We start from the raw sequence: 18,258 nt of genomic DNA on the forward strand, positions 1-18,258 counted from the left end.
TTACAGGTTGATTTACATATATGACAGTGTGATCCTTGGTTTCCAGTTCGTACTCCAGCAGGTCAGAACCCGTTCAGGTTTTAGCTAAGAAGAAACAATTTCTGAAGAAGTGCTATGAAAAAAACACTGACCTGCACACAGCCTTCCTCTATCTCTGCAGTACCATACACTCAGAAGTTGAGCGTGCAACTTCCTGACTGCACCACTGGCAAGAAACTCATTTTCTCTAAAAGAGATTTAAAATGCTGTTCCTGTGCAGCAATCCAGTGAGCCTCCATCACAGGGGCAGTTGAAGCTTCCCCACAGAAAACTGCCCCTGTCCTGCATAGACTTACCACTACGGGTTGGTGGCACACTTACACTAACCTACCTCATCCCACGTTGCGGACCTCCGCTCTTTCACTTAGTTCCTCTTTCACATATGCTTTCAATTGCTTGAACCTGCCTGTGTCCTTATCACCTCTATCAGCGATCCTCCCCTGCTTCAGGGAGGCAAAGAGCAAAAGAATTCGTACAAAGGTACTGAGAAGTTACATGTTTTTTTATTGATGAGACGAAAAAAATTCCCTAGGGAGCTTCAGTCTCACCCGACACTCCTTACCTAAGGATCGGCTGCACCCGCGGAGCCCTAACGCTGCTGCGCAAAGCACCATAACATAGCAAAGAACATAAAAAAGCTCAAGTCAATTTCCGACTATTTCTCCCTCTCTTTACCCGTCCTGCTTCTCTTCCAGAAGGAGACGAATCACTTTGGGTGTTCTGCTAAGCTTGCCCCTCCCCTTTGTAGGCGGGAAATATCGCACGCAGCTCCTCTACCGAAGATGGCGGCGGCGGGCTGGGCAGTGTCCGGCTCGGGCCGCTGGCCTGCGTTGGCCCGCTGCTGCTGGCGGGCAGAGATGGTTGCTTACTTCTCTGCACCAGCTGCGAGCAACAGGGAAGCCCAGCAGAGGGAAGGTGAGGGCATGAGGCTGAATCCGGGCCGTGCCTGGTTACGGGCGGTAGGGCATGGAGGGCGGGTGGGGAGCTCGGCCCGCCGCCTTCCTCCCTTCGGGTCAGGATTGTGCTTGTCCCAGCAGGCCACTGCCTGAATTAAAGTATTTTAAATTACAATCTAACAGTTGCCAAGGAATATGAACTTGCATTGTATGTTTGGCTTTGTGTCTGGTCCCAAGCTGAACAGTTTTGCCTCCTCAGAGTCCAGGTAAGTCCAAAGTGTTCAGAGCCCCATTAGTCAGGGCTGTTACCAGCCTTTTTTTCTGAGGTAATGTGGACGTTTGTCATTTGCAGATTGCCAGGTTTGTAAAAGGGCCCTTGAGCAATGTCAGGTGGTGGTGCTCATTGAGGCACTCCTAATGGTAGACTGTAGACATTTGTGACTGAAGGAATAAGACTACTATGAACTGTATGTGTCTGTGTATGAATGCTCCATGGAGGTAATAGTAGTTGTTGCAGAGCTCTGTATGTGTTCTTTATTTCAAATTTCTTTATAGCAGGAAGAGGTAGAATGGAATTACTTCATGATATAAATATATGTTGGTTTTGCAAAAGAAAAAAAAAGTGCAGAGTGTGCTGTATTTTTTTCAACAAAACCACATAATAGTTTGTATTGAGAAAAATATTTCTTATTTTTTTTTCCTTCAGACTCAACAAGGAGAAGAAGCAGGACATCACAGTTCATAAGATCGGTAAGAATTGAGTATGTTTGCAGCTAACTCAGAGATGGCTGAGAATGTTTTCCATGCTCAAATAGTCTCAATAGCCTTAATAGTTTCCATAGGAACCCCTTAAAACAAGGTGAACTTATTTAATGTGAATCAATTCCTGAATGTACACTTACCTTCTTTAATCGCCTCTTTTCAATCTGTAATCTCAAAAAAAGCAAAAAAAGGCTTGTGCAGAGACCATGTACTGCAGGTCTTAAAAGTAACTTAAGGTTGCATTTAAAAGAAAAACAAGTACCTTAATGTTACGTACAGATTGGCAGGATTTGTAGTGTTTGCTTTCTGGCATAATTAAAAAACATCTGTTTACATGTATAAGTGAAATTGTTCTTGCACAGTAGAATTGGTCTGATATCCAAGAAAGTAATCGCTAGGAGTTTTGTCACTCAAATTTTAAAAGCAATATAATACTGTGTGACGTGGTTTTAAAAGCAAATACTTAAAAATAGACCAGGTGTAAATTTTTGTTCCTAAGTACAGATTTAATGATAAAAAGCAACTGATGTCATATGTATGTTTATCTTTTATCCTTCTAAATGATAAAAAAAAAAAAATAAATCAACAAACTAAGACTTTTGAAAAGGAAATAGTGGCTTTACTTTTTTGCATGTATATCCCTTTCTTTTAGTATGAAACTATTCAGGCTTTCGGAATTCAAAAAACTTAAAATTCACGTTCTTGCCTCCTGCAGTGAACTTCAGCTTGGGCACTTCACTTCCTGCAGTGAACTCCTGCTTGGGCACTTCAGGCAATTGAGTTTGATTTTTGAACTCTTTCCTTCCCCACTTCTTCCCCAACTTGCCAAGGCTTCTTTTGAAATATTTCTGAAATAATGGATTTTTATTACTTAGGCTGGGAAGGGCATGCATCCTAACTTTTGATCACTTCTCTTTTAAAAATTCCTTGGGAAGTGAGCACTAATTTTTTTTTTTTTATATTAAGGTGTGTCATAAATAATTTTTAGTTAGGAGAATTTATCCCTGAATAAATTTTCATGTATGTTCCTGCTTGATATCACAAATCAGTACGTCTCCCATCTAACTTGTACAATCTTCAATTTGTTAGCATATACCTCCCAGAACTGAGAGGATGGCTGTTGACCAGGACTGGAGCAGTGTTTATCCAACAGCAGCTGCATTTAAACCTGCATCTGTGCCTCTCCCAATTCGAATGGGCTACCCAGTGAAGGGAGGAGTACCTCCACCAAAAGAAGGCAACTTAGAGCTTATAAAGGTAAGTCACATTCTACTGGTGTGCGATAACACTGAAAATTATTATTCATTAGGATTGAGCTATTTTAATTGAAATAGTTTTATTAGATACAGTTTTCTATAAATAGAAAAATTTTAGTAACTTTAGAAAAATTAGTAACTTCTAAATTAAAAAGTAACGAAGACAAAGCTTAAAAAGAAATACAAGTGAATCAAATTAGCAGGCTTTGATTGGGTTATCATGCCTATCTTTATCATCACTTATTATTGAGCTTAAAATATTTTCCTGAATGAAGCTTGAGGAATTTTCTTACTTTATCTTCTGTTGAATGTATTAAATTACATTAACAAATTCAGAATATGTAACCAAATTTCAGTAATGCCCCTTTAATTATTAAGAGACAAAATGATATTATTTTGGTAATTCTTGGTATGTCTATTCTAGATTCCCAATTTTTTACATCTTACTCCTCCTGCAATTAAGAAACACTGTGCAGCTCTCAGAGGTAGGATTTTTATTCGTTTACTTTGTTGTTACTTCCTTAGGCTTTTTTTTGTTGGGGGTGTGTGTGTGTGTGTGTGTGTGTTAGTGTGGGCAGCTCTGAAGCTGTTTTTTTGTCAGGCTTTGGCTAGTATAGTATGCTTTGGTTTTGCTTCATTGTATTATACAGGTGATAAGCAGATAGATCTTGTGAGGTTTCCAGTACACCTGTGAGACTTGAATTTTACCGTTCTATTAGACCCTGCTTGTACTGAAGAATTCGTAGTTTAGACTTGTAAGGTAAATGGATGATAGATATGACTCTTTTCTCAGAAGATTAAAGCCTGGTTTAATAACAGCTAATGGTCATTCTGGTATATATTTAAAAAAAAGAAGCCATATATAAGAGATTGTATGAGTTTCAGTGAAGAGCAAGAGCACCTACCAGCCAGAGAGCGAATTAGGAGTTCCTAATGAGGTTAGCCCAGAGAGAAGTGGAAGGAGGAAGTGCTAAGAGACCTGGCTTGAACTACCTGTTTACAAACACATGCAGCATTTACAGGAGGAATTATCAGTCTGAAGAGTCATGGAAATGCAAGGAGAAATCTTGTTCCTGTCTGATTCACAATCATGCAGGATGGATGCCGAAACAGCTTGGATATGGAGGTTTGCTGTGAGATGGGCTACAAGCCTCTTGAGAGTCTAGTGGGCCAGGCTGCCTGAAGAAGCAAAAGTAGATGAACTGTTCTTGAAATAGATCAAAAACCCTCACAGTTACCATCTTTGGTACTGATGGGAAGCTGCAGCCATCTAAACATTCTCTGGAAAAGTAGCAGAATGGGATAGAAACAATCTTGGAGACTTGTAGAGTGCTGTCAATGTTATTGCGTTCAGATCCTGGCAAACTGTCCATGAGAAAATTCTGTTTTACGTGTGCTAGTCACAAGTATGGAAGAACTGGCTGTGGATTAAACGCTGATGGCAGCTCTTGATTGTGAAAAAAAGATGTTGGAGTTCAAGATCTTGAGAGAAGTAAGGAGGACGTTTAGCATATTACCAGCAGTTTTTTGATGCACATGATCTACCAGTTGACTACAAGAGATGCTCTGCTGGATTTGTCATTCACAAACTAGGAAGGACTGGCTGCACTTGAGAAGATTAGAGGCAGCCTTGATAACAATGATCATGAAACTGTGGAGTTTAAAATTGTGAGAAAACTGCAGCCAGAACTTCAGGAGAATGATATTGATTTATTCAGAAGACTGCTTGGCAGATATTATTGGTGATAGCAGGGGTGAGAGAAAAGGAGCTTTTAGAACTGCCTCCTAAAAGCTCAAGAATAGTTCATTCCTGTCAGCAAAAATTTGAGCAAGTATGGTAGAAGGACAGCATGGGTGAGCAGGGAACTCCTGAGTGACCCAAGATACAAAAACAAAGATTACCTAAGATTACCCAGGATGAATAGGATATTTTTGTGTGAAAATTTCATGAAGGGTAAGAGAAAATGTCAAAAAAACAGCAGGTCAGTCAGCCTCACTACCCTCACTGCAGTCTTTAGAAGATGATGAAGCAAACCTGTAAACCATTTCCAGGTATGTGGGAAGTGTGCATTGTAACAAGCTGGGTGATGACAGAGAGCACCACTTCCTCATGTTCTCAGATAGTAACAAATAGGGGAGGGAATAAAACAGGCTGTCATTCAGAGGGATGTCAACAGGCAGGAAAAAAATCTGCTGCTACGACTTCCATGAAGTTAACTAAATGTAAATAGTTGTGTGTCTGGGATGGAATAGGATCCCAGTACAAAAAAGACATTGAAATACTAGAGTGAGTCTAGGAGAGATGCTCCCATTGCCTGTGAGAGTATAGTTTCTCTAGAACTACTTCTAAAGACATAAATTACACTAAAGTTGAGAAAAGACAGAAATTACTTGGGTTGTTTTCTTTTATTATACAGATTTCTGCACTGAATGGCCAAGTGCTTTGGACAGTGATGAGAAATGCGAACAACATTTTCCTATTGAAATTGAGACAGTGGATTATGTTTCTGCAGGTACATCTATTCGTAATCCCAAAGCAAGAATAGTGACTTTAAGAGTAAGTAGTACTCTTGGAAAGCAATCACCTTTGTTTTTAACGCCTGAACACTTGACTTTCTTTTAAAACATTTTAGAAATATGGGAATGTGGGAAATGGTTCATTGAATGACCAAAAAAAGCAGAGGATTTCCTTATATATTGCAGCATGTTGGAACTCAGCTTATAATGATATGGATATGTATTTATAAGTAAATTCTGAGCTCTGATACAGACAAAATAACATACATTCTTAAAAATCAACTTTTCCATACATAGACACTGTAGGTGCTATGTTATCACTTGAACAGTGTGAGGCTACATGTTGTCCTTTATCAAAAAGGGTTTTTTTTTCCAGAGATCTCTTTTCTTTGGTTGAGAAATCTTAGTCTTCTGTGCTGAATTGTGACATAAATAGAGCATCTCTAGATTCTGTTTTCAAGCATGTATTGAGAATATGTATCTGGCACCCTAAGCTCATTCTGTTTTTTTGATTTGTCATGTTTTAACTTTTTTTTAATAAAGATGCTAAAATATGTGTAGAAATCAATGTAATATGATGCACTCTGGGAAATAATAGGATGTATTTGATACGCAGTCTCGCTTTGAGCAATCAGTTGATGTGTTTTCCTGTCCTTGTGGTATAAATGTTAGGACTGTGGCTTTTGAATATGCCTTTTGAGACTAGATTTGAGCCTATTCTAAAAGCAGCATCAGTGGAGAAAGTGATGGCTGTGTTCTTTTGGTGCAGAAGCTAAAATGCCACATTATAGCAGCTTCATAGCATCTAATTAGGGCAACCAAACAGCAGTTTTATCTGTAGGAGGCTACATCTTCCCTTTAGATTGTGAAACGTTATTGTTTGGGATTTAATTTGATTTGTCATTGACTTAAATCTACATTTCAGCCAACTATTAGCAGTAGTTTCCCTTTTTTGTCATTACATGACATAGATTTTAACTGTTTGTCTCTTAATTCACATTCCTAGTCAAGGCCAGATTTTTGCAGATTTGTATGTGTTGTAAATATAAGAAAATTCAGTGAGAATATAAGCCTCTGGCTTTATGCTGGACTGTGAATGTACAGAAGGAGACACTCATTCGACCTCGCCCTCCCACCCCCCTCATCATTCCTGTGTTCAAAGCATTCCCAGGACAGTGGTGGGCACAGTATTTCAGGTAGGGCAAAGAGCTCAGTTGCTTGGTCAAGCATTCTTCAGTCTCTTGCCAGTAAAAAGAGTAGATTGTGAGAGCATGCAAGTTTCTTGCCTTCTAAATCATGTAAAATTGCAGAATTAAAAGCAAAAATTCTTAAAGAGATCTTTTATTTGTTTTAAGTTGAAATCTTACTGTAGATGCTCATTTTTCATCTGTTGTACCCTAGAGCCTGTATTTCTTGGAACCAAGTTTATCATAGTCTGGTCCCAGGTGCAGTTGTCAGAATTGTGCCAAACAACAGGATTTAAAACAAAACTATTTTTTAAGCAATTGTTATTCTTTGTGGAGCTCTAGCTTGTCTAAAATTCAACATAAAATAGCATGCAACATTCCAGCTCATAATTATATGCTCTCTAATCCATATCTTGTTTTTGAAGCGAGAAGCCATGCAAACATTTGTCACTTTAATATGACTTGGGATTTTTTTTTTTTGCGTTCCTGTAGCATAGGTAACAGACCAAATTGTTTTCTTATACAAGATTCCTGAATTTGATCAGTTCCTTTGTACTGCAGTGATGTGTTAGGAAGGATAAAGAGATGGGGTAGGAAAAAAAAGCAATGGTCTAATTCATGAAAGGCATTTAATGTCTTAAAATTTTTAGTATTGATCATCAGCTTACATTTCTAACCCCCTATATCTTCAGACTTCAGAACAGCTATTTGCTGTTGTACAAACATTTAATAGCTAAAAACACCTTGCTTTACTTATCATACTTGTAACTATATTCAGAAATTAGCTTCAGAGTAACTACTTAATTATGGGTTTTCAGTGTTGTGGGTTTTTTCTTTTTAGAAAAGTAACAGTTATTTCCTTATGTTTGTTTGTGGTTTTTCTGTTTGTTTTTTTTTTGTTTTGCTTTTGATACTGTAAGAGAAAGGAAGCTATTAACACAGTGGTTTGATGAATTATGTGGGATGGTTGTAGTCCCTTAGGTTTGTATGCATTTTAGTATACTTGTACTAATGATCTTCTAATAATGATTGTGAGAATTCTGAGTTGATGACTCTTGATGTCTTTCCTTCTCTTCTGGGTGCTTGTAACAAATATTTTCTAAATATCCTAATACTACCCTTACCAATCTGTATCTAGAAAACAAACTTGCTAAAAATATTTATTTTCCACATTAAGTTCATATGAGTATGAAGTGAAGGTACAGATGAAACTGACAGCTTTTTTTCCCATCTGAAAGAACTTTAAGTAGAAATATTCTCTCAACCTCTCTGGTATTTGAATGAGAAGAAATCTATTATTTGAATATTCACATTGTATTTGCCATGTGTTTAAAAGGTTTTGGTAAGTGATAAAACTGGAAGAAACTCTAAAAATGAATATTTAATAACTATGCTTTTAATTTCAGATATGTCCAGATATGAAAGATAAGTCTAATCATATCTGAAAATATTTTTTGGGGTGCAGAGATTGAATTTCTCCAAATAATCAAGCGTGTTTTCTCTTCTACTTCAAGGTTAAACTTTCTAACCTGAATTTGGATGACCATGCAAAGAAGAAGCTCATTAAACTTGTAGGAGCGCGGTACTGCAAGGATACAGATGTACTCACTATTATAATAGACAGGTATGATTACAGGATGAAAAAATGTCAGTTTCAGCAGTTGCACAATAAAAAGGGGCCAAATCTTTTCCAATTTAATCAGTACCAGTACTTCTGTTCGTAAGTGTTAAAAATGTTATGGACAAATCACATAATATCAAGCATAATCTTTGTTTAGTATTATTAGATATTGTATTTGAAAAATCTTTAGTATGAGTAGTAGCAGTTGTTCAACAACAATTTTCAAAAGAGGTGTGGGCAAGAAAAATGAGGACATGAGTGCTCAGACATTTTGATGTTCTAGATTTGGTTTTTTGATTTGGTGATTTGGTGTTCGGATGTTCTAGATATAAAAAAATCATTGTAATTATTCACATTTTCAGAAAACTGCACTGAATAAGTTTGTTTTCTGTGTTTGAATTCTGAAGTGCTTAAGAAAATCCATATGTATTGCTGATGTGCTTTATTTCATATCTGCGTTCACTTAGGAAAAAAAATATTGGTAGTCCTATCTGTTAGCTTTTTAAAATTATTATGATTTGTTTTCCCATTATTAATTTTCTGGCATTCAGTCAGTTTCATTTCTATTACTAAAAGGATAGTTATGTATTCCTTTTGTCTTGAAAGTCTGGGTGGCTTATTGGGACCACGTGAGCTACCGTTTCTTATCTATGGAGAAACTTACCATGTGGCTATTAGGATAGCTGAAAGGTGTTTTACCTCTGTAGTATTTGTGAGTGGTGTCATGAATCATTCCTGGAGAATTTTTTAATGTGCTTACTAATATTTCACTTGATTTCTAGTAAACTCTGAGGCTTAATCTCTGTGCAGTATCCATTTTGTTCTAGGCTAGTATTTGAAATACTTTTAAACTAAACTTTCTTCTTTGTGAAGGAAGTATGAGGAGGAAGCTTGAGCCCTTTTAAGAGGTTATTTGCTAGAATAGTCGGTCCCTAGCCATTCAGATGAATGTTTTCAAAGCATCTCAGATGTAGTCTTGTATGATTCAATCTGTTCTGTATTCATCAGTAAGACAAATCAGGGATCAAAAAAATATATATATGCTAACTGCTTCCAGGCATATTTCTGATGACAGCTTTTATAACAGACAACCAGTGCTTGAGTTTTCAGAACTACCACTGTGAGAAATACCTGTTTTAATTAACTTGTTAACTTCAAAAATAGTAGGCAATCCCATCTGGAGGTGTTACGGCTTTTTAAATGGAAAAGTAATACCATGAGTAGTATCTGTCAGTAAAGTCTGGAAGTAGAAATATAAAATATTTTTTAAATATTTATTCTCTGGAAATGTGAAACAATCATAATTAATTCAAAGTTAACTAGGATCACTTACTAATTTCAACTGTAAAACTGAACACCCTTTTTACTGTTTTGATTTCAGCATAAATTCTCATAAAATGCAAAAAAAAAAAAAATTCATACATTGTGACAATTGTAATTCTTACTATTTAAGGTTTCCATTGATCCTTAGAAGAACTAAAAAATTCATGATTTATGGTATTTTTGTAACTTATATTGTTAGAGAATACAGTTCCATAGTCACTGTAATCTACTGTAATTCAGCTGCTGAAAGAGTTCGTCCCTCAGAAGGAAAGGTGAAAAAAAGAACCAGCTTTGACTGGTATCAGTCCTTGATCTGGTTCACTGCAGAGCTGCTGGAACTGAGATACTATATTGTGTATAGGACAAATAGTTTCCTAAGTTTGAGTGTATCTGCTATATGTTATTGTAGAAGAGAGAGAATTGAACTCTTGCTTATCAAAGAAGTGGGAGACAAAACAGCCTCTGGGAAAAGGTGTGAGGAAGAGGAGATTAGTTGTGATCAGCATGAGAAAACGATTAATGTCACCAAAATCTCAGCGGGCATTTTGTATTACTACTTTTAGGAAGTGCTTTTGCAGTGCTGTGCCTTATCCGGACAAATGTTGACGGTGATTCTATTTTGATTTAAAGCTAGATTGACATAGAGACTTCTTCTGTCTAGATTATTGACTAGGTCTTCTGTTTTGAACTACACTGAATTGATTTTTCTCACTTTTTTCTTCCTTTTAGATCTAGGGTAAAAAAAAAAATAGGGTCTTAAGGCAGTCTGGACTAATGCATGTTGGATTCAATTTTGATTAATTCTAGCAGAGGAATGCAGCATATGTTAGTCTGGTTTTTAATAGGTTCTGAAGATCTGTAAATTGTTTTTGTACATTTTCCTTTAGACTTCAAGATGTTCTATGATGTTTTTATGATCATGTTATTCTTGATAATGTGTAATTCAGAAATGTTTGAATCAGACACAGACACATTTCCATGGAATTGCTATAGAATTCCATAGTTACAGATTAGAAATTTTGGTAAGTTTATTATTTTCTTCAAGTATATTTACATATTTACTGTAGTTCAATTTCAGAAAGACTAGCTTTGTTTATGAATTTTTCAGATGTCCACTAAGAAGACAGAACTATGATTATGGAATACATCTCCTCACAGTTCTGTACCATGAATCTTGGGTAAGCAGCTGGGGAAGAAAATCTCTCATGCTCTCTCTTTCTCCTTTCTCTCCCATCTACATAAACTGAACTTACCTGAATCTTTTAAATAGAAGTTTTTGACTGCTTAAGGTATATTACCTTAGGTTCTTTTCCCCATTGTTTCTTCAAAATCAACAAAGATGATTATGCTTGGATCATACTTCCACAGTTAACTAAGACTTCATTTCATTACTTTTATAAGGCCTATGCTGTTTTTATTTTGTGTGTATTTTATATCTGTACCTGAAATGTTACATCAGAGGGTTTAAAACTTCTCTAAAATTCCCTTTTAAGACAGATTTTGTTTGAATTTATCTGATTTGGCTAATTTACTGATTCCAATTAGTCTAAGTTTCACACATAACTGAGTGTCACGTGTCATAATGATGTTTGTTTGCTTGAAAGTCTCCCTAGGTGAATAAGTTTGTTTTATCGTAGAATCAAAGAATGGCCTGGGTTGAAAAGGACCTCAAAGATCAACTACTTTCAACCCCTGTGCTGTGGTGGGGTCACCAACCACTAGACCAGGCTGCCCAGAGCCACATCCAGCCTGGCCTCGAATGTCTCCAGGGATGGGGCATTCACAACCTCCTTGGGCAACCTGTTCCAGTGTGTCACCACCCTCTGGGTGAAAAACTCCCTGCTAATATCTAACTTAAACCTCCCCTGTCTCAGTTGAAAACCATTCCCTCTTGTCCTGTCACTATCCACCCATGTAAACAGTCATTCCTCCTCCTGTTTATAAGCTCCCTTCAAGTACTGGAAGGCCACAGTAAGGTCTCCCCGTAACCTTCTCCTTTCCAAGTTAAACAAGCTCAGTTCCCTCAACCTTTCTTCATAGGAGAGGTGCTCCAGCCCTCTGATCATCTTAGTGGCCCTTCTCTTGACTCATTCTAAGAGTTCTGCATCTTTCTTGTGCTGGGACCCCAGGCCTGGATGCAGTACTCCAGATGGGGCCACACAAGAGCTGAGTAGAGAACAATCACCTCCCTATCCCTGCTGGCCACCCCTTTTTTTTTTTTTTTTTTTTTTTAATGCATCTTGGGATGTAGTTGGCCTTCCAGCTTGCAAACACACTGTTGGCTCATGTCCAGCTTCTCATCCACCAGGACCCCCAAGTCCTTCTCCACACGGCTGCTCTCAAGGAGTTCTTCCCCCAGTCTTTATAAATACCTGTGGTTTCCCTGGTCCAAGTGCAGCACCTTGCACTTGGCCTTGTGGAACCTCATTAAGTTCTCACAGGCCCACTTTTTCCAGTCTGTCCAGAACCCTCTGGATGGCTTCCCTTTCCTCCAGTGCATCAACTGCACTGCTCAGCTTGGTGTTATCTGCAGTGATTTACGTGATGATTTATGTGGTTGAAAAATAAAGTGGATCACCTTAAATAAAACATATTTAAACATGTATTTGAAGTTATAAAATATGAAATTATAAAAAGTTATAAAAACTAAAATATAGCCCAATTCCAAGCTCCTCGTACTTACTAATTAGGATCTGTCATTTCCTGATCTTTTCATGATTTCTTTTAAACCACGGCTGTAACTTGGAAATATTCAGCTTTTGAAGTACTCTCACAAATTTTTCCTCAAGCTGAAAGGAGTGAGGACTGAAAATCCTATTCTGAGCTCAGAAAAGGGACATTTGGAGCAATCTATGGGTGATCTGCCAAGTTGGGAGGAAATGTTAATATGCTTGAGGATAGGAAGGACATCTGGATAGGCTGGACTCATGGGCTGAAGCACAAGACCAAGTGCAGGGTCCTCCACTTGGACTGTAACAACCCCATGCATCACTATAAGCTTTGGGCAGTGTGACTGAAAAGCTGTGTGGTAGAATGAGATCTGGTGGTGTTAGTCAATGGTGGCTGAACAGCAGTGTGCCTAGGTGGCCAAGGTCAGTGGCATCTGACTTGTATGAGAAATAGTATAACCAGGAGGACTAGGGAGATGATTATCCCTCTGTATTTGGCACTGATAAGGCTGCGCCTCAAGCAGTGTGTTCAGTTTTGGGCCCCTCACTACAAGAGAGGCATTGAGGCTCTGGAGCATGCGCCAAGAAGGATAACAAAGCTTGTGAAGGATCTTGAACACGAGTCTTGTAAGGAGCTGCTGAGGGAACTGGCATTGTTTTGTCTGGAAAAGGCTCAAGAGAGACCACGTCACTCTGCACAACCACTAAAAGGAAGTTGTAGTGAGGTGGGAGTTGACCTCTAACTAGTGACAGCCACACACTCCAGCTGGGTTAGAGGGAGTGGGCTTTGGGCTGCGTATTATGAAAACCTTCTCAGGAGCAGTAGTCGAGCACTGGAACAGGCTGCCCGGAGAGGAGGTGGAGTCAGTGTCTGTAGGTTTTCTAGAAATGTGAAGATGGGACACTTAGGGACATGGTTTAGTGGGCATGGGTGATGATGAGTTGATTGTTGGACCAGATAATCTTAGAGATCTTTTCCAACCTTTACAATTCTATGATTATTTTTAGGAGAACTAGAATACTACTGGATAGCCTTTGGGGTAATGTAAGCCCTGGGGATTTGTAGTTAAAAGTAACATTGCACTTGAAACTAGCATATCTTACAGATTTTACACAAATGTAAGCAGTTAACTTTATCAAAATCTTGCTAAAGCTGAAGGCTTTTTATTTTGAAAAGCTGTTAAGAGTTTTCTTAAAAACATAAAGAAGTGTTACCTGACTTCACACTAATGAAAACCCTTTTTTTGGAAGCAATAATTGTGATGTTTATTTTTGTTCCAGTAATGAATAGCCCTTCCTTTTGGAAGCAGGTGTCTTGGTATTTTTCTGATAGTCCTTGTTACTTTTTAGTGGATAAATTTGCATGTTTATTTGTTTTAGTAGGGAAAATGAAGGAAGAGAGGAAGAAAGAAGTGAATTTATTGTTTGGTTCTTAATCTGCCTTCTATTATTGCTGTTTCAAATAAAGTGTACGTAACACAGACAGCTATGGGAAGGCGTTCAAAACATGAGTCGAGTTATGTTCAAAATACTTAGATTTGAGAATTTAAGAATGTTAATTATTTAAAAACATACTTATTTTAACATGCAGTGAGGTCTCCTTCATTTATAATAGTTGTCCACGTTGTATGCAGTAGATATGACTTGCACCATCTGTAGCAAGAATCAACCTTTTTTCATTGGACTTTCTGTGATTCCTTTCAAATTATTTCCCAGAATTGTGCCTGGAGTGAATTCACCAAATGAAAGAGTGAGATACATTAAGTACATTATTAAACAGCAGATAAAATAGTTGTATTTCTGCTGCTTTATGTGATAGTACTTCTTGAATGCTGTAACCTTAGCTTTTAAGGTATTAAGTGGTTTTTAAAAAGTAATGGTTTCCTGCCCCCACGTGGTTAAAAAGAGCACATAATTGAGATTGGTAGTTTGCCACTATAAAGTGAAGTCCTGTATGAATTTATAGTGGAAGGGAGAACAAAACGGAGCATGCAGTCTTAAGTTTTGAATAAGAAAAAATATTACTAGTAGCTATAAAGGTGGTGGATATGGAAAAGATAGTGAGAAGGAAAGAATTCACAGTCCTTTTAAACAAGATTTTAAAAAGTTGCAACAGTATTTCATGGTCCAGATAGACATGATTTTCAACATGTGCAAAACAAGATGATGTGGAGTGGAGGATATAATTCTACGTTACGCAGATAAGATCTTAAAAGATTATTAGTGAAAAGTTACACAGGAACAGAAAGTGAAAGGGCATCTCTTAAAGTAAAAACTGTAATCTCACATACTAAAAACAGTAATAACATTGTGCACACTTCTTATCTCTTGCTTTTTCTAAAATTGTAAGTATAGAAGAATGATTAGAAAAGATTTGAGGCTTGAACAGTAAGGAAGGAGGCATGTAGGATTAGACATAATTAGATAGTGGTTTCTGATAGAGCATGTACAATAATAGCCAAAGGTCTTCTGGGTGCTTCCCTTTGTCATATGTTTGCATTGCAGTTAATACTTGAACTGAAGGAACAGGAAAGTTGAAGCAGGAGGGTGGATGGGGGAAGAAGAAAACAGTGAAATGTACAGGACATTGTGATACTAAAGACTTAATTAAATTTGTCTGTGAACTCCCAAAGCTGTATGTATTAAATGAATTTGAGGAAGACATCCCACCTTGCTTTTATGTTCCTTTTACAGTAGAGCATTAAACTACGAGACACAAGTGAGATGAGGAGTATATGCTTGCTTGCAGCAGAATGAATGTTTCACATAACCATTAGTTATCCCAATATCCATGGTAGTTTTCCTCTAGACTCGAATTCACATTTACATTGTATTGCCTTTTTTCTCTTTGGTCATTTACATCACAAGTAAAGATATTTTCATCACTTCAGGTTATATCAGGAGAACTTGGCAGCAATGGAACATTGCAATTTTCACAGTAGGACTTTAATATTTTTATTTGGATTATAAGATAAAGTTCTGAAACCTAAGCAGGCCTTGTTATGAACACTCACAATGCTGTGACCTGTGGGTTGTAGGATTAAAATGGCAGGTAGAAGAATGGCATTCACATCTTGCTGGAACTCTCTCCCTGAGTGGGAAAAAGACTCAAGACACACAGAAAATAAAAGGAGTGCTGTGACCCAGTGATTAGTGAAAGACAGATATCTAGCTCTGAGCACTGTTTAGTGTATTTCAAGACTTCTTTGTTTAAATTTCATGACTTTGAGATTGCAGAATAATAAAGTGTGATATAATTGTACCATTCCTGAGTGTTCTTTCTCAGTATGTCCTTACCAATAACATAAACTGAGGCTGAGGTAGGGGTGATTTCTAAATGCTCTGATATTTTGTTACATTTCCTTATGAACTCACTCATAATCAAAATGTAACAACTTCTGAAGAGTCTTTATCATTAATGTCAGTCAGGAAAGCTAAGTGGCATGATAGATAATTTAATACACTTTCTTTGAAGATCTGAATTCAGAAATTTAAAATCAAAAGAAGGAATTTTACTGATAGGAAATGCTCACTTCAGTGAAAGAAAGAAAAATAACTTCGTCCCACAAGGGATGAATATTTAAGCAAACATTACAAAGCTGGAATTGAAACAAAATTGTGGCTTGCAGTGTTTCAGTTAAATTTTGGCAATGTGCTATTTCAGACTGTAGTAGTTTTTTACATACCTTTTGTTTAACCTTATTTTTTCTAGTTATTGGAGAAACAAGTCTCCTTTTTAATGCATAGATATTTTTACAGTTGTGTCATATTCTAAATATTTGAGAGAAAGTCTTACAGGGGATAGGCATTAGCAAATTCAACAGAAAATAAAGAATGGGACCATTAATATCGCCACTGTTTTTGGTGAGATCAGAATCTTTTCTGATTCGGATAATAGGAAACAATTGAGTGAAATAAATACCTTTCAACTGACCTTCCAGAGGCATGAAGATTCACAGCCTCTCTGGATAGCTTGTTGCAGTGCTCAGTCACCCTCAAAGTAAGGAAATTTTTCCTCGTGTTCGCATGGAACTTACTGTGTTCCAGTTTGTGCCTGTTGCCCCTTGTCCTGTTGCTGGGCACCTCTGAAAAGATCTTGGATACATCCTCTTGACACCTGCCCTTTTGATATCAATAAACATTGATAAGATTCCTGTTTTAGTTTTCTCCAGGCTGGGAGTCTCAGACTTTCCTCATAGGAGATGTTCCTGGACCCTGCCAGCTTTGTGGCTTTCTGCTGGACATTTCCCCAGTAGTTTCTTGTCTTTTTTGAGCTGAGGAGTCCAGGTGCAGTACTCCAGCTGTGATCTCAGCAAGGCAGCGTAGAGAGAGAGGAGTACCTCCCTTAACTTATTGGCCATGCTCTTTTTAGTGCACCCCAGAATACCATTGGCCTTCATTGGCACAGTGGTGGTTTGTGATTAACCCGTTGTCCTCCTGGACACGTAGATCCTTCCCTGCAGAGCTCCTTTGTTGCAAGTTAGCAATTAAACTGTACTGATATGTGTGGTTGTTCTTCCTGAGGTGTAGGACCCTTCACTCACTCTATATATTACTTTTTCAGTGTGTCAGATTAATCATTTGTTTTGGAAAGTTTGCAAGTCTTTACAGTGTTTAAAGTGCAAGTTTTGCTTTAAAATAAATCCTTTTGCTGTTTGTGATGTTAAAAAAAAAATCTGTTTATTTGTATTAGCAAGTATATTAAAAACAAATCACAGTCATCTGTGCCTGTTGTTTAGTACTAGGTTTGGTTACTTTGTTTTTTAGAAGAAGAGGTGTTTTTTCTTTGGGTTATTCCCCCCAGTTCTTATTGGAATTTTTGTGAAAAAAACAGTTGAAATTACCTACTGAGCATATTATCAGCCAAACTGGTTAATATTAACTGAAATTCTGAATTACCTGAGATAGGATAAAGAAATCATTTTTAGTTAGTCCATTGAAGAACACGTTTATGATCTTTAACTTTCACATTTAATGTAGTATTCTAGAATTATGTTACACAACTCCACTCTTACATTACAGTTTTCATTGTTTTATTCTCTTGCTTGTAAGGCTCTTACTACATTGTTTACTTACATATTAAATTCTCAGGGAATGAAAATGACTATAATAATATGGATTGGGATTTGTTTTGTTTTTTAACTGAATTGGAATGAGGAAAAAATAGCCTACAAATTATTTTGGCTTTGTTTCAGTTTTTAGTTTTAAAATCAGGTATATTTTCTTCCAGAAAACTGAGGCATGGGAGAGTGAGAAGACTGAGGAAGACATGGAAGAGTATATTTGGGAAAACAGCTCCTCTCAGAGAAATGCCCTGGATACTCTACTTCAAATAAAAGCCACGGAGAATGTCAGTAATGTAACTAAGGAAGATCTTCTTGCATCTGAAGTAGTTAGAAATTACAGAAACTCTGTAATTGCACTTAAAAATGAAGGTGAAACAGAAAGTAACATATCTCAGTATAAGGAATCTGTGAAAAAATTATTAAATATACAAGCATTACCATGAATGATTCTGCAGGCACATTTAGTTATTACAGAACTACTAAATTATAATATGTTGATATTACTGTATGATATGGATTCAGAACTTTAACCAAAACTATGAAACTTGTTGATGAGTTAGTCTTGAAAGTAGTTAGATTTTATTTTTTTTGTCTTTTTTTTTTTTTTTTTAGATTTTCTTGTAAACATAACTTTGCTGTCTAGGAATCTTGTTTTTGAATAAAGTATGCCTTGAGTCATATATTGGTGACTTGATCATTCTGTTCTGTACTTTCTTAGCCTGGGAAATCCTGTCTTAGTTCTGTGTTTAATCATATTCTGACTTCTCACATAACTTCTTTTGATGTTTTATTTTTGAGAACTTTCAAGTTATGAAATGACTTGGGTTCCAAGTTCCATTAACTTTGAGGTTCTTAATTAAGAGTTCTACAGTTTTTCAATGCTTTCCAAGCATCTCAGATTTTTTCTACCTCAGCTTCCTTT

At 37.0% G+C, this 18,258-nt stretch overlaps 1 protein-coding gene across 2 annotated transcripts; it reads left to right on the top strand.

Moving 5' to 3' along the window:
• The first annotated feature begins 767 nt into the window (after positions 1–767).
• Positions 768–18,016, top strand: MRPS35 (mitochondrial ribosomal protein S35). 2 transcript variants are annotated; one of them, XM_010716246.4, is made up of 8 exons: positions 768–954; positions 1,642–1,685; positions 2,787–2,954; positions 3,378–3,438; positions 5,371–5,510; positions 8,172–8,281; positions 10,710–10,779; positions 17,501–18,016. In XM_010716246.4, exons 1-8 carry the CDS (start codon positions 822–824, stop codon positions 17,777–17,779), a joined length of 1,005 nt encoding a protein of 334 aa, XP_010714548.2. In that variant the 5' UTR covers positions 768–821; the 3' UTR covers positions 17,780–18,016. The 2 variants fall into 2 exon arrangements, with proteins under 2 accessions (XP_010714548.2, XP_085089799.1); XM_085233673.1 differs by lacking the exon at positions 17,501–18,016 and adding an exon at positions 11,239–14,902.
• The last annotated feature ends 242 nt before the right edge of the window (positions 18,017–18,258 follow it).

Source organism: Meleagris gallopavo, chromosome 1 (genome assembly GCF_905368555.1).
Source record: "Meleagris gallopavo chromosome 1, MGAL_WU_HG_1.1, whole genome shotgun sequence".
Taxonomy (NCBI): Eukaryota; Metazoa; Chordata; class Aves; order Galliformes; family Phasianidae; genus Meleagris; species Meleagris gallopavo.

Bases quoted from the DNA above. Each gene is read 5' to 3' on its own strand.
- MRPS35 (XM_010716246.4), top strand. From the start codon at position 822: ATGGCGGCGGCGGGCTGGGCAGTGTCCGGCTCGGGCCGCTGGCCTGCG. The intron at 1,686-2,786 runs GTAAGAATTGAG...TCAATTTGTTAG, and splicing joins CATCACAGTTCATAAGATCG to CATATACCTCCCAGAACTGA. The intron at 8,282-10,709 runs GTATGATTACAG...TGAATTTTTCAG, and splicing joins CTCACTATTATAATAGACAG to ATGTCCACTAAGAAGACAGA.